The sequence below is a fragment of the Oryx dammah genome, unplaced genomic scaffold, assembly GCF_014754425.2.
Source record: "Oryx dammah isolate SB20612 unplaced genomic scaffold, SCBI_Odam_1.1 HiC_scaffold_3, whole genome shotgun sequence".
Lineage (NCBI taxonomy): Eukaryota > Metazoa > Chordata > Mammalia > Artiodactyla > Bovidae > Oryx > Oryx dammah.
Window position 1 is genome coordinate 45298085 of NW_024070187.1, and position 16304 is coordinate 45314388.

General features: G+C 42.1%; 1 protein-coding gene across 6 annotated transcripts in view; it reads left to right on the forward strand.

Moving 5' to 3' along the window:
- Positions 1 to 4112, forward strand: part of RBPJ (recombination signal binding protein for immunoglobulin kappa J region) — a 237907-nt gene extending 233795 nt beyond the window's left edge. For 5 of the 6 annotated variants that reach the window (XM_040237974.1, XM_040237977.1, XM_040237979.1 and 2 more), the window contains one exon: positions 52 to 4112. In XM_040237974.1, the coding sequence (XP_040093908.1) occupies positions 52 to 367 (316 nt within the window). In that variant the 3' untranslated portion in view covers positions 368 to 4112. The remainder of the gene's footprint in view (positions 1 to 51) is intronic. The other variant, XM_040237975.1, reaches the window with a different exon arrangement.
- The last annotated feature ends 12192 nt before the right edge of the window (positions 4113 to 16304 follow it).

Consider the following 16304-nt stretch of genomic DNA (forward strand, 5'->3'; position numbering starts at 1 on the left):
TTCAGTTATAAAATTTGCCATGCTTTTAAGTGATTTCTATTTCCTCCTCAGATGTGGAGAGAGTATGCTCTGTGTTGTCCCAGACATTTCTGCATTCCGAGAAGGCTGGAGATGGGTCCGGCAGCCAGTCCAGGTTCCAGTAACTTTGGTCCGTAATGATGGAATCATTTATTCCACCAGCCTTACCTTTACCTATACCCCAGAACCAGGGCCACGGCCACATTGCAGTGCAGCGGGAGCAATCCTTCGAGCCAACTCAAGCCAAGTGCCCCCTAATGAATCAAACACAAACAGCGAGGGAAGTTACACGAACGTCAGCACAAATTCAACCAACGTCACATCGTCTGCAGCAACAGTTGTGTCCTAACTACCGTCTTTTTGCTAGGACTTACACTGACTTGAGTGCGGCAAAATGTTGACAGAAAAAAAAGAAAAAAAAAAAGAACACTCTTTGTGGTTTCTTGGGAAAACTTTTCATACCAGGTTATACTATTCAAAAGCCCCATTACCTGCAAGTGCTGATTTGCAGTGCAGAAGCCACAGTAAAACAAAACAAACAACAAAAAAAACTTGTGCAAACTTCTGGAAATCAGTTTTTTTCAGCTGTTATTTTTGTTTGGTTGGTTTTTGTTTGATTTTGTTTAAATGGGCGAGAAATAGAGATGTGGCTGGAGTAAAAGTTAATCAAAGTGAAGTCGCTCAGTTGTGTCCGACTCTTTGCGACCCCATGGACTGTAGCCTACCAGGCTCCTCTGTCCATGGGATTTTCCAGGCAATAGAACTGGAGTGGATTGCTATTTCCTTCTCCAGGGGATCTTCCCGACCCAGGGATCGAACCCGGGTCTCCTGCATTGTAGACAGACGCGTTACCGTCTGAGCCACCAGGGAAGTCCTCAAAAAAAAAGTTAATCAAACTAGAAGACAAAAATCTAACATAGTTTTTATGGACCAAGGAACTTGTATAAGCTTTAGTAAAAGGTACATTTTCACCATACCTTTTTTATATCACATATATAATACACCTTTGTTACCAAATAGGTTGTTCTCCTCCCCACCCACTTTGAGCTTTTGCTCTTAAGTACATTCAGGTTCCAAGCCTGACCATGGTTGTTTAATCTAATTACCATAATCTTCCAGGTCTTTCTGGTCCAAGGCTGGAACTGTTCTTTTATTATTTTTTTAAAAGCTGAAGTCTTATGACTTTTCTTGAATGGAAGGTGTTTTGATTTCAGCAAGTCAAATCTTGTAAAGGCCTGCATTCATATTTCTTTTAAGATTATATGAAGTCTGTGCAAAAGCTTTAAAAAAAAAATGCCTCTGCCTTGCCTGCAATACATTCAGTGTACTTAGTCTCTATTCTCAAATACCGTTGATAGTTATTTCTCTGTGTTACTTTTTTTTTTTTAATGTATTTATAGTGGTAATCTAAGAGGTTCTAACATTTACCTGAAATTAAATGTGGCCATCTAGTCATTAATGAGTTAATGGCATGGAACATGTTGGTTTTTACAGTGTTCCCTCCCCTTTTCCTGTGTAGAAATGTATCTACTCAGTCAACATTTGTTCAGGTTTCCTCCCCCTCCTTATCTTGTACATAACTTGTATTATGTGTAAGTTAAACATTTTATTTTGAACTTGGAATATTCCCAGTGATTTCATTCAGCAGGGTGTTTTTCTGCCTTGTTGGCACATGATAACAAAAAAGTATCATGCTAAGTATTTGCTACCAGTTGGTAGATGGTGCCCTTATTGTATAATGAGGAAAAATCTCAGCAAAAGCATGGTTTTATTTACTTTTTCTTCGGTGGGGGGTAGCCTAGGTCAAAACATCACTGTAACCTTGAAACAGGATGCTTTTACTAGATGACCAACTAAAATAGCTGGAAGACAATACTTTAGAAATGGATAGTTGTAAGATTATAAAAATGGAAATGTAATTTATCTTTCCATTTCTCTCCCTGTTTTTGTATTCTCTTCCCCAACACTGAGTGTCTTCACAAATGTCACCTACTCAGAAAGCATTTCTTCTCCATCTAAGGTGTGATTGCATTCCGGGTCGTGTGCTGCCTATCTGTGCTGGACTCACCTCTCTTACATTGGTTTTGTCCCTACACTCTGGTTCTACCTTTGTTTGGTTTCTTAGAAATTGCGGCCGACTCACTGGGCTACATTTAGTACAAGATCTATGTGTGTGATGTTACAGGACATGGTCTAGTAATACAGTCATCTTTCTTCGAGTAAAAACTACCTCTAGATTGTGGTAAGCTTTTACTGTCCCATAAAACAGAAGCCACAAGTACCTTAAGGATGCAGAACTGTCACTTCCTGCATATCTTTCCATACAGAAATTGTCTTTTTGGTGTCCTGGGCTATTTTGAAAAGTTTCCACCCGTAGGCTTTTTAAAACATCATCATTAGTAGCTTCCCCCCATTCCCACCCCACGGCTTTGATAAATCTTCATTACTCATTCTTTTGCTCAGACTATGCCATTGTAAATACAGTTCCTAACATCTTGAAATCGCTTTTTCCTCAGTTTTCAAGGGCGAAGTCATTTGTAAAACACGTAGTTAAAGTTATTGTGGTCTTTTCTTTACTGCAAGCCTTTTTAATTACTACAGGCTGCATTATGCTATATATAGCCTTTCTCTCTTTAAGTCTGCTCCCGTCACTAGCTTCTCTTGTAAGCTAATCCTGCCTCATACTTTAAATCTGTTTCAGTGACCAAGGGCAGAATTCTTTGTGGCCTTATCTTTCTTTGTTTTAACTGTTTACTGGCTTTTTCTTGCAAACTTGCTTATTTCTGAGTAGTATTTATTCTGCTCTCTGTTGAGTCTGGAAGTAGCTTTCACACAGTGCTTTTTGTTCAGAGCACAGAAATGTTTTCAGTGCTGCTGAAATGGGCCACAGGTTTCCTCCACTTCCCAAGTTTGTTATTTAGTTACCAATTTATATTAAATTAACTGATAACAAATAAGATGCTTTTGAAGCACAAACTATTCCTACCCAGCATTGCAACTCAAAATATTTTTTTTCAAGTTTATGACTTTATTAAAGTGAACTTTTGCTTTTTTACTGTTTAACTATGTCTAATTTTGGCTCTGTTTATTTTAATAAGATAATTGAAATATTGGACTGTAAACCCTTTTCATTGTTGGTTCTTTTTTTAAGATTTAAGAGTATACTCCTACAGGCCCCCACCCCATCCCCTGCCACTGTTTTATGCCATTCTACATACCACAAACTGAAAAGATTTGTCTGTCATGGCTCATCGTTTATCAGTAGTTCTTTTGTCAGCTGCTTAAAAAATTTTTGTGAATTATTTTCAGTGTATAATTTACAGGAGCCTCGTCCTCCAGTTATAGTATTGTAGAACGTGGCCCTTCCTCCAATTGTGGCATTATTAGAGATGCTGATCAGTTTCCCTCATAAAGGCTCTCAGAATGGTAACCACTTCAGTTAAAGTATAGTATGTTCAAGTTGTTTTTTTTTTTTAAGTCATGTATGCTTTTATGATTCTATGCAGTTTCTGAAAATATGCATAGAAGCTGTCTCTTATCTAATATATTGTTTTAATTGATTACATAGATTGAGAAGGCAAACAAAAAGCTATAAATATAAAATGCCCTTTTTATTTTGAATGGTTTCAGAGTTGAACACTAGTATAATCTGCTGCTGACTTTTCTTAAACCACGACAAGTAAAGATATCCATATGTGCGTATTAACTGGTAAAATATTTGTCACTCTTACTGCACAGACTTATTTGCGATATTAACTGGTTATTATTTTTTTTTTAAATGAAACTAGTACTGTCTGTGCCCTCACAGGAAATTGTCAACAGTTTTTAAGAACTAAACTATTCATGTTTAATCAGATAATCCATGTGGGGGGTGGGGGTGGTGGGGTTCTTTTTTGAATCAAAATGTTATTCAATTATTAACTAAGTTACTTACTTTTGGTTTCAAAAGCAGCTGTGTTTCTGATGAATACTGAACAAATGTGTGTAATTTTCTGTGCCAGACTTTTGACTTTGTTTTCAAGCACTGTAACGTGGGATGGATGGTTAGAAACAATAATATATTAGGGTTTCTATTTAACCCTTTCAGGACTGAACTGTATTTCCTTTTATTAATTTTTCCCTGTGTTGTGATAAATGTTTGCCAGCATTCAGTACTGTGTTGGTCCAGATGTAGGTTTATATGCTCATTTTTAGCTTATTTCTTGTACCTTGCAGCATGCTCTACGCATTCAGTCCTTAAGGGGTTTATTTTACAAACTGTGCGCCTGTAAGGTTTATTAGCAATAAGATAGAAGATTGAGCAAGTTTATACCATAATTTTGTAGAAAAAAGAATCTGCTCAGTTCCATATTTCATCCATGAGAAACCTGCAATACGGGCAGTTTCAAGAAATAAATAAAAAGGAAATGTAAACCATTGTAAAAGTGTTCTGTTGGACGTGCCTGATACCTGTGTTATCATCATTGATTTCAGAATACTTAAAGTTTGTCTGTTTATAGTTTTACCTTGCTGTCTAAGCTTCATCACATCAAAGTAATAACTATACTGATTTTATTTTTCTTTTTTGCATTTTTAACTAGATAGTGCTTTAAAAAGAAAGGTTTTTTTTAATAGGTTTTTTTTTTTTTTTTTTATCCTTGTAAATGGGGAAATGGACTTTGGACAACTCGAGTTGTCTCCTAATTCAGGAACATTTTGAACTAATCTCAACATGATTGGAAAGCATTATTTAATGACAGCTTCCTTTTCCAGTATGAGGTTATCATTTGGGCCTGGTGTATGAAAGAACATAGAATGGTTTGTGTTTTTTGTTGGGGGCTTTTGAGTATGCTTTCAGAGAAAGCATACTTTGTTTAATGGTGGTTTAGTTGCTAAGTCGTGGCCAACTCTTGCGACCCCATGGCCTGTAGTCTCCTCTGTCATGGAATTTTCTGGGCAAGAATACTGGGGTGGGTTGCCATTTCCTTCTTCAGGGGATCTTCCCGACCTAGGAATCGAACTTGGGTCTCCTGCATTGTAAACAGATTCTTTACTGACTGAGCTATGAGGGAAGCCCACTTTGTTCAATAGGGAAACAGTAAAGGGGGAGGTTGTTACAGATTTTTAAAATCATAGGAAGTTCATTTATCTGACATCCCCTAAAAGAAAAAAACGTAAGCCAGGTTATCACGATTTTGCTAAAGACATCTTCTGAAAATAGTGATTGTCAAATAAATAATTTAGTTGGGGTTTGAATGGTGAGACTTTCAATGGCTAGGATTGGTAATAGCTTCCTTTAAAAAATAACTTATTATTTTTTTAACAGTAGGTCTTGTTGGTTATCTATTTTAAATATAGCAGTGTGTACTTGTCAGTTCCAGACTCTCATCTCTAGATTAAGTAATAGCTCCTTTAGAATTTAGATGGGAATAATACAATAATATATAAAGAGTATGTGATCACTTTCTAAGCAACCTAATGAAAGATCAGCGTATATGTATATGTTTTTTGTCCTTGGATCCCTAAGTGGTTGCCAGTTTAAAAGATACAGAGGGCAAGCGACATCAGATGCTAGTGGTGAAAGATCCCAGTAGTAAGTCCTCTTCCCAAAGAAAAATCTTTTTCCCTAGTTTAGTGCTAGACGACAATGAGGGCAACGATTAAGTTGATGTATATAACGTACAAATGGAGGGATTAATTTTGACTTAGTCAAACCCTAAAGTTTTAGGCTCGGAGATAGAACACACAGCCCTGGCGAGAACCTGCAAGACTGGACAGTTACTCGCAGTTCTGTGTGTTAAGGATAAAGTCGTCTGTGTTCCTGGCGTGCAGGTGTTCAGCAAATAATTTAAGTTGTTATGCACACATATGTCGTGACACATCTTGGTTTAAATAAAAGACAGGTGAATATTATCCAGAAAAGGAACTGGGTTTCAACTCTTAACAAGAAACATTCATGCTGAACTCAGGGTTGTTGTTTTTTTTTTTTTTTTTTAATGGAATTTATAGAATGTTTTGCTTTGGGGAAAGTAGCACTTTAAAATGTGAAATTCTGTGACACATTTTTTAAAAGAAAAGTATGAAGTTCAGGTGTGTATTAAGTTCTTTCTGGCACGATCAACTAGTCCCTGCTTCTCACCTCCTTGTATTCCACGACCCTGCTCACTGAGTGCAGTCAGCATGCAGGTCGTTCATTTCTGGCATCTTTGCCTGGTGGATCATTTCTGCTGATGCTGAAATCCCAAACTGTTAATCCAGAAACACCGCCCGGCCCCCGTCTTAAAGTAGACTGTGATGAGGTCATTCCCAGTGGCCTGTTGAGCCAATTTTGACAGCTGTTCTTTTTTCCTGAAACTAAGCTTTCTCCCTGCACTGATGTTCTCTTTGTCCTCACTCACCACACAACACAAAGTCAGTGATTGTGATTTTCTCCTGTTCCTTAAACTTTCACAGCTAAATTCTTAATTCAGATACTTTGATATAATAATGAAAAGCTTTGGAAAATAATTGTGACTCAGAAACAATCATTGTGACTTTAATCATTGATTATCTTAGAGAGTAGCTCTAAGGGTTGTCAGCTGGTAAGATTCCAAAGGTGCAAATGTGATCTTTGGGAAGAAGGTCAGGTGAAGGATAATGGAATATGCATGTATTTGCTTAGAAGCATGAATATCCATCCCTATTATTTCTGAGTAGTGCTAGAAGTTGGAATTAAAGTTAAGACACAGCTAGGAATGTTAAAACAGCCAGTAGTGTTCTAGGCGCTGAGCTTATTCAGGGCATGGCTGTTTTCCTAAAAATTTTCAGGAAGGACTTGTCTGTCTGCTTAGGCTGCCGTACGAAAATACTGCATGGCTTAAAACAACAGAAACTTATTTTATCACATTTCTAACGGCCAGAAATCCGAGATCAAGGTGCCAACATGGTTAGGCTCTTGTGAGGACACTTAACTGGTATGCAGGTGGGGCCACCTTTCACTGTGTGCTTTCACAGCATAGAGACATCTGTATCTTCTTAAGACCATAGTCCCTTTTTGTTTAGGACCCAAACCTTAATTAACTCCTAAAGGCCTATCTCCGGATACAGTCAGATTGAAAGTTAGGCTTCAACATGAAATTTAGGGGAAAACAATTTAGTTCATAGCAGGGCCCTTCCTAAAAGCTTTCTAGATTACAGTTTCAATAATTTATTGGATACGAATCTATAGGATAGTATTCAGGTTTCTTGCATTTTTGAGTCCTGGATGGGGTTTTTCAGTAAGTAGCCAGCTAAGATGATGAGCGGACTTGGGCTGAGGGACAAGGGGAGAGGCAAGATTGAGATAGAAATCACTTTTACCACCTGTGAATTGTTTTGTGGCCATGATTTAATCCTCACCACGACACTGTGAGCTAATATGCTTGTATCAGAGATGACACAGGCTCAAGACTTGCCCAAAGTTGTACACTAAATTTAGCAGAGCTGGGCTTCAGAAGTGGACCCAGGTGCCCCAAAGTCATGCTCGAGGGGCACACTAGTTGTCTCAGTCACGAAGGGGCAGGGGCTCAGGTTCCTAGGGGCTAGTACTGTTACAGGCTCTGTCTCCCTAAGGAGCTTTATAGGGAATAGCCATTCTATGTCAATCCTCACTTCACAGTTGAGAAAGATGTAGCCCCAGAGAAGGTGAAAAGCCCAAATGTGTCTATGGATTGAAAATGCTTTATTCACTTGAACGTGTTATTCAATTTCAAGGTGTTTGTTTGTTTTCACTATTAATGTAGTGTCCTGGCCTCTTGGTTAATGTTCTTGCTCCCTCTAGCCAAGCCTTACACATAAATTACACAACTCTGGAGAGAAACAGGAGGCCACTTGGTCTGGGTCCTCCAGGATCATGGTCTTCAGGCTTTTTTTTTTTTTTTTCTTGCTGCTCATTCAAGAAAACAGTGATACGGTGGTTTTGTATTTAGTACTTCAAAGATATAAAATTTTACACCTTCAATACAATAATGGGTATTAGAGTTAACAAGTTAAGTCAGAAATCAATCCTGGTGAACTTAGGGAAAAGGGATTTTGTAAGAATAGCAGAAACTCACTGGACTGACGGGAAGCCTGGATCATATTTCTAAGGAGGGCAGCTCTTGTGAACTAAGGAACCCTGGATCGTAGGAATGGTCTGCCCAGAGAGCCACTACTGTGAGCCTAACCTCTTTAATCCTTAATCAGCTGCTCTAGATTCAACTTGCAGATGACAGCAACTGGCAGTGTGAGCCCAGGTTGCTTGCCTGTCCTGTGCACTTAGAGGAAGGGTCAGTTAAAAGGAACTTCTTGGAGGGCATGGCAACCCACTCCAGTATTCTTGCCTGGAGAATCCGAATGGACAGAGAAGCCTGGCGGGCTATATAGCCCATGGGGTTGCAGAGTCAGGCATGAATGACCAGCTAAGCACAGAGGCTCTTTGGCTTCTGTGGTCACAGGCAAGCCTGGATTTAGAACCAACAGGGGAAGAAGTATTTCCCTGGTAAGGAATTTGAGGTTGCTAGGATAAGGTATAGGTACCAGGCAGCTGCTCTAGAGGGCTACAAGCAATAAGTTCTGTAGTAAAAAGTATTAACTGTATTCTCTGTGCTAAAGGCTTTACTTGAAATATTTCATATTCCTCAAATCTCTGAGTCTACTTAATAAGCAGTTTTGAAAAGGATTCTCAGATGAGTCAGAACACCAAAACGCCTTCTATGTCCTCCAGCCTCCCACCCAATAGGCTTTCAGAAACTCTGACTCTGCTTACCACACCCGCCCCCTACACCCAGCAACTGATAGCCTCAGGACCGCTGGAGAGACTTCCTCTTGCTTTCTGCGGGTTATTGGGCAAGAAGCCAGCAGGAGATTGCAGGGAGCTTGTTTTGACGTAGCAACTCTGACACATCCACTGAGAAGCAAAGAACATGTTTGCAGGAAGAAGAATGAAGCAAACTTCTAAAGAGGGACCATTCCCAGTTCCACCCCTTTCTGAAGCTTGACTGTGTTCCTGCCTTAAGTACCACGAGATAACTCATCCATTCAGTGCTTCAGTGAACTTGAATAGGTTCATATTAGTTGCAACCAGTGTTGTAATAGGAAAGTCTTGCCACTGTTGCCTTAATTTCCTCGATGAAAGGCCATTTTTAGGGTTCTGCAGCTTTAAGTGGCAAAACCATGTTCAAACCTAGGCCCTCTGGACCTGAGAGGAGACCAGGGTTCAGAGGCAGTACCAACATCTAGGGGAGCCGCATCGAGATAGAAGCATTTGAACCATGTCAAAAGAGTGAGGGGTCCAGGATTTTACCAGGTAGACGTGCCTGTGTGGATGTTTGAGGAGTGGATAGGCTGGGTGAAGGCAAGGAGCATACCAGGCAGGTGCTAGTGTAGTGGAGCCGTGGGAGCGGTAGGAATTGTCGGGAGATTGTGTGTACATTTCAACAGGCTGCCAGGGTTCCATAGGTGGAATGTCCTGCCATGTCTTAAGGGGAATGGTTCTCTCTGCACTTCATAGCCTTGTAGGGGGACCTTCTGTTTGCTAAGATTCCTGGCCTCTGCCCACTTCTGTTGCTAAGTCACGTCAGTCGTGTCCAACTCTGCAACACCATAGACAGCAGCCCACCAGGCTCCTCTGTCCCTGGGATTCTCCAGGCAAGAATACTGGAGTGGGTTGCCATTGCCTTCTCTGAGTACAGTATTAACTTTGCTGAATGAGTTAATTTAGCTCTATATCAGCCAGGAACTGCAGATACAGTAATAAAATCCTGCTATTTATGAGGCTTTCTTGGTGGGACAGAAAGAAGGAAAACTAAGTTCAAGTATTCAAAATATGTATATGTGTGTCATGGGCTTCCCTGATAGCTCAGTTGGTAAAGATTCCACCTGCAATGCAGGAGACCCTGGTTCTATTCCTGGGTTGGGAAGATCTGCTGGAGAAGGGATAGGCTACCTTCTCCAGTATTCCTGGGCCTCCCTTGGCTCAGCTGGTAAAGAATCTGCCTGCAGTACGGGAGACCAGGGTTGGAAAGATCCCTTGGAGAAGGGAAAGGCTGCCCACTCCAGTATTCTGGCCTGGAGAATCCCAGGGACAGAGGAGCCTGGTGGGCTGCTGTCTATGGTGTTGCAGAGTTGGACACGACTGACGTGACTTAGCAACAGAAGTGGGCAGAGGCCAGGAATCTTAGCAAACAGAAGGTCCCCCTACAAGGCTATGAAGTGCAGAGAGAACCATTCCCCTTAAGACATGGCAGGACATTCCACCTATGGAATTCCATGAAATGTATACTCCATGGGGTCGCGACTGAGTGACTTCCACTTTCATACACATGTCTATGTATTAAAGTGCTCCTAGTGAAAATGTCAGTCCTTCCCTGGTGGCTCTGCTAAAAAATCCACCCGCCAATACAGGAGACTCTGGTTTGATCCCTGGGTCAGGAAGATCCCCTGGAGAAAGAAACAGCTACCCACACCAGTATCCTTGCCTAAGACGTCCCATCAGAGTCACAAAGAGTCAGATATGACTTAGCAACCAAATCACAACCGAAAATGTCACCATCTTGAGCCCAGAGATGATGGAATCTGACCATCAAAAAAAGACTCTCCAGCGACATCATCTATGGATGAGAATTACTGTGTCCTAGAAGTACTGAGTAGATGATATTCAGTATAAAAAATCTTGTTTTTAACGAGTGCTTTGCTGTTTGAGTGGGAGTACCATCACTTCACAGTCTTGTACAGCCAGCTGAGGAACTGAGGCCTGCCCCTGTTGTCTTTCTCGGGGTCCCTTTCAGCCACTTTGCAGTAATCCCTGGGCACACATTCAGAGGGCAGGGTGAGGTGCTGTGAGCTCCTGGTGATCGAGAGATGACTACAGTCCTTGCCTAGGAAAGCCCATCGGGAAGCAGGCTGTGACTGGGATTCCCATACTCCAGGAGGGCTTGACCCACATGGGGTCTGGGAAGCTTCCAGAGAGAGTCTTGCCTCAGAAGAGCCGAGCTTTCTGGAGGCTAGGGTGGAGAAGCAAGGTTGAGGGAGCCAGGAGCCATGCAGGAACCCCGGTGCCCACACAGCAGTTTCCTGCCACTCTGCCTCTTTAAGGCATGTCCTGTCCACCCTGGGATGCAGCTGGAGGAAGGTTGCAAGAGTGAAGAGTCATATAGCTTCATTCTGAGACACCTACTAGACTTCAGTTAGAAAGGCAAGTGAGCAGCTAGATATCCAGAACTGGAGCTCAGGGCCATCTGTGCTGGAGACACACATTTGGGAGTCAGTCACATATAGATGGGGTTCGACACCACCAGCCTGATGAGATCTCAGAGGAAGGAGAATATGTAGAAAAGAGGTCCAAGCCCCGTCCACCTCGCCAACAGTCCCTGTTTAAGCCGTGTTTCTCAAACTTTTTAAGCTAGGATCCCGCAGGGGAAGAAGGGGTTAAAATTCAAGGCTGATTCTGTAGGTCTGTGGGTGTGTGTCTTAAGATCCTGTATTTCAGCAATGCTGCAGCACAGGGACTGAGGTCTAAAGACCCCACCTAGAATGGCGAGGGCCTCGCTTATGCCCAGACAGAAATGGGAGTGATTGACAAAAAGGGTAACATGCCTCTTCACTTGGAGAAGAAAATGGCAACCCACTCCAGTACTCTTGCCTGGAGAATCCCAGGGACGGGGGAGCCTGGTGGGCAGCCGTCTATGGGGTTGCACAGAGTCGGCCACGAATGAAGCGACTTCGCAGCAGCAGCAGCCTCTTCACTTAGTAAAAGTCATGGTTTTTAACTAACCTCACTATTTCCAGGTCAGCAATAACTCACAAATGGTTTGAGAATTAGGCTTACTGTTTTTGAAGCACAGGGTCAAGATTTCTCTCTACCCTTGAGAAGACCTTCTATACCAAATTGCAAATGGACTCATCAGAGTCTGCTGTCTGTGCTGATGAGGTGGCTTAAAGATCAAAATGTTCACATGCAGTCATATTTACAAGACACAGAAGCTTACATTACGTGATCACGGGTCATAACATCCAGAGTTCTTCGAGCGTCTTTGGTGAATTGCTGTACCCAGGAGTCAGAGGAATGCTGAAAGAGTTTGAAAACTCTTTGACTGGGGCAAGGGGAACTTACTTTTAATTGGGTTCCCTTACTCCTGTGCAGTTCTGCAAATTCAGAAACACAGAAACCTAAAAAATAAGTAGTGTCCAGCTGCTAATGAGATTCACAGACACAACTCTCAGAGCTGAGAGAGGCAGACCCTTTGCCTTAAGTTTCTCTGCTTCTCTGTGGCCTGCCTCTAGGAAGACTGTTTTCTCCTTCCCGTGATTGTAGGTCCAACTGGAGCAAACGATGCACATGATCCTTCTAGGGGATAGGACTGTAGACTCAAGGTGATCAGAGAAGCAAACTAGATCATCAGAAATGTTACGGACCCAAAGGTGTGCACACACACACACACACACACACACAAAACCGCACCCTGTTCTGATAGTATTTCAACCAAACCAAGGTGTCTTTTTTTTGGAACGTGAGGTTTAACTTTGTCTATCATGTGGTCTGAACACTAGCCAAGTGTGTGTAGAGAGCAGAGCTTTGGGCATAATCCGTGGAGACTGGGTCACTGAGGACAAGCAGAGAAAGACTTGGCTTTGGGGGTCAGTGCAAAAAAAATTTGCTTTTGTGTTTTTTTTTTCCTTTTTAACCTTTGTCACAAATGTGGAGATATTTTAAATGCTAGAAAGCAGTATGTTAAAGCCCATGAAATACTTTGTTTCCTGAGTTATCAGAAAAAAATGCTTGCAAGCCCGTGTTTTGTTTGCTCACTGTGAGTGGTTCATTACTGTGTTGCTTGAAACAGTGCCCATCCCTCTTGCACACTGGTTTGACACAGCTGATTACCTCTTCAGTTCTGAAATTCTCTGTTCTCTTGGCCTCTGGGACACCCACCTTTCTGGCTGCTCTTTCTCAATCTGCCTTGCTGGTTCCTTCTCAGCTCCCCAACCTGCAAACTTTTCATAGTCCCAGGGCCAAGACCCATCCCCTCCTCCCCACCCTTACTCCTCCCATGGTGATCTCTCTACCAGTCAGATGACCCTCCCAACCTACTACCCTGATTGCTTCTTTAATTTTCTTATCTTTTTCCTGTTTTCCATTTCTTTGTCTTTTTATTTCATTTTTCAGAGAGATCTCCTCTACTTTTCCTTCCAGCCCTTCTTTGTGTTTTTTCCATCTTGGCTCTCATTTTAAGTCTTCTAAAACTCTTGTTCTTTTTTTCTTAACATTGTGTTCTTGGTATATTTTATGGATACAGTATTTTCAGATGAAGTATTTGTTATAAGATCCATTTTAAGAGAGTTTCTGACTCAGGAGGTCTGGGTTGGGGACCCAAGAAATCGCATTTCTAACAAGTTTCTATGTGACGCTGCTCTAAGGACCTCATATTGAGAACCATAGGTCAAGGAGTGTTGACCCATATCTGCCTTTCCTATACAACTTTTTCTCAGCTGTGATTTGATACAAAACAAGAACAAGCCTGGATAGCCTGGAATGCAGCTAAGAACCTCAGAGAACAAGATGTAAACATTTCTTTCTTCTAGAAATCAACGTTGATGCATTTGAAGCTGTACTTGCAAGAGCATGAACATGAACTCAGTCTGTCACTAACACATTGCCTGACCACAGGAAGTTCACCTAAATTCCTCGACTGTGTCTGTCTCCTCACCTGTAAAGTGAGGGGACTGTAAAAGATAGTCTTGAGGTGCGTCTAGCTGGAAGATTCTATGATCTGACCCTACCATCAAAAGCTTGAATGCTGCTACTAGAAAACAGAAATTGGTGCTACTCACTGAACATTTATGTTCTAGGAATTATGCTAAATTGTTTACCTGCTGAATCTCCTTTCTAAAGCTCTCAGGAACACTGGGGAGCAAGACTTAACATTCCCACTTCATAGACAAGGACACCGAGTCTCAGAGAGCCTATCTTGTTCAAAAGCACACTGTGAATTCTGTCGGAGCTAGAGAAGGTAGCATGGCTGGGAAAGGAATATGAGCATCAGAGATGCAAAGACTTGGACAGAAGTTCGGATTTCCTCTTTCACTGCTGGCCAGCTTTAGGGTCTTGGACACCTCACTTTATTTCTCTAAGTCTCATATGTGTTTCCTCCTCAGTTAAAAAAAAAAAAAGGTAATGATATCTGCTTCATTGAGGCTGTTGACTTAAAAAATATTCACAACCTAAAAGTTGAGAGTTATGTTTTACTCGAGAATCTTCAGGACTTCAGAGAACTGCTCTGAGGAGACGAGGGGAAGAAGCCAGGTTATATAGAAGTTTTGCAACAAAGGGCAGGTAATCTGAACATCAAAAGATTATTGTTAATTAAAGAAACTAGATAACCCAAGTTAAAGAGTTTAGCACTTTTGTCTATATAGGAAGATGCGATCCCAAACTGATCACTGAAATCGTTCCTTTGATATGCACTTAAGCTATCTGGGGCCAGTATTGTGTTTGTCATATTCCCAGCTTCCCTGGGGCTCGCTGTAGGGAGGCTGTATTCTGATGACTGCTTTGCTGTTGTTCAGTCCCTAAGTTGTGTTCAACTCTGACCCCATGGACACATGGATACATGCCAGGCTTCTCTGTCCTTCACTGTCTCCTGGAATTTGCTCAAACTCTTGTCCGTTGAGTCGGTGATGCCATCCAACCACCTCATTCTCTGTTGCCTCCTTCTGCCCTCAGTCTTTCCCAGCCTCACTCAGGGTCTTTCCCAGTGAGTTAGCTCTTCACATCAGGTCTGATGGCTGCTAGATCCCAGGTATTCTTCCCGAGTGCCCTTATCAGTTCACACTGGAGGGCTGCAATTTCAATGACTGACATCCTTGTTTACTGACAGATATGGCAGGGAATATTCCATTTCTCATGATAAACATAAAAATGCAAGGAACGATGTGAAGTGGCTGGCATAAAGTTCACATTCACATAATGCTAAGTTTGATCTGGGTCCCATGGAAATGCAGCCACGTCTTTAGGTGGGAGGCAGTGGCTTGGAAGAAAAGAGGCAGGCCCTCATTATGTTTGGAGCCACTTTGATTTTCACCCCTCTGGGATTTCTCCCCCGTGGAGGAGATGAGGGAAGGTTACCTGTGTCTGAGCAGTCACCTGAATTCTCTAATGAGAAGGATGAACACTCCCTGTTTTCAGCTTCCCAGAAACCATGTCTGTCATTGTGAATTAAGCTGCACAGAATCCAGGAGGTCCCCTGGAGTAGTGGGGAAGATAAAAGTTGAACTGAGAGGAAACTAGGCAGATTTCTCCATCTCTCCTGTAGAAGTTGACTCTTAGGATTTTGAATTCCTGCAAAAAACCCAGGCGTTTCAACTCACAGATGGTTAGAAAGGGGCTTTGCTGTTGTTGTTCCTTTTTTTTAACTTTTTATTTTGTGTTGGGGTATAGCCAATTAACAATGTTGTGATAGTTTCAAGTGAACAGCAAAGGGACCCAGCCGTACATATACATGTATCCATTCTCTCCAAAACTCCCCTCCCATCCAGGCTGCCACATAACATTGAGCGGAGTTCCCTGTGCCACACAGTAGGTCCTTGTTGGTTAACTACTTTAACTATAGCAGTGTGTACATGTCCATCCCAGACTCCCTAACCTTTCCCCTCATCCTGCTCCCTCACCACTGTAAGTTAGATCTCTAAGCCTGTGAGTCTCAGAAAGGGACTTTTTTTTAATGGATGGAATGAATCCTGGAAGGGACTATACTCTGCACAGCAGTGACTGGCTGAGTTAGTGTTGCAGTACAGCAGAAGTTCAAGGACATAGAATTCAAGCAGGAGGTGAAGACTGAATTGGGCCTCCCGTGGTTCCCAATTCCCGACCCGACAAGATCCTTCTCCCCTACAGGGGAGCAGGCAGCCTTCCCCGGGGAACAGGTGAGGTCACCAGCAAGCTTGAACTTGTTTTTTGTAAACAAGTTCATTGACTCTTTCATCTCAGGGAACTTGAAGGTGTCCTAGTCAGCGAGAGATAAGCAGGTAGTGAGGGTCAGCCAGGTGTGTGGGATCTCACAGGGCAGAAAGCCTTAGAACCAAAGGGCCTCTCATCCGGGTGTTCCCACACTGGGCAAGGACAAGCAGACGCAAACAGTGAAAAATCAACACATGAAAAGAGTTCAAAAGCAAATGTTGATGTTAAACAAAGGCTCCTTTGAACCCACAGAAGGACATGTGTAGCCAAACAGAAGCCAGGCTCTGTGGGGGAGTCTGAGGGGATTAGCAGTGTCGACTGTTCATTTATTATTGGAGATAACGAAGTTACAGGTTGA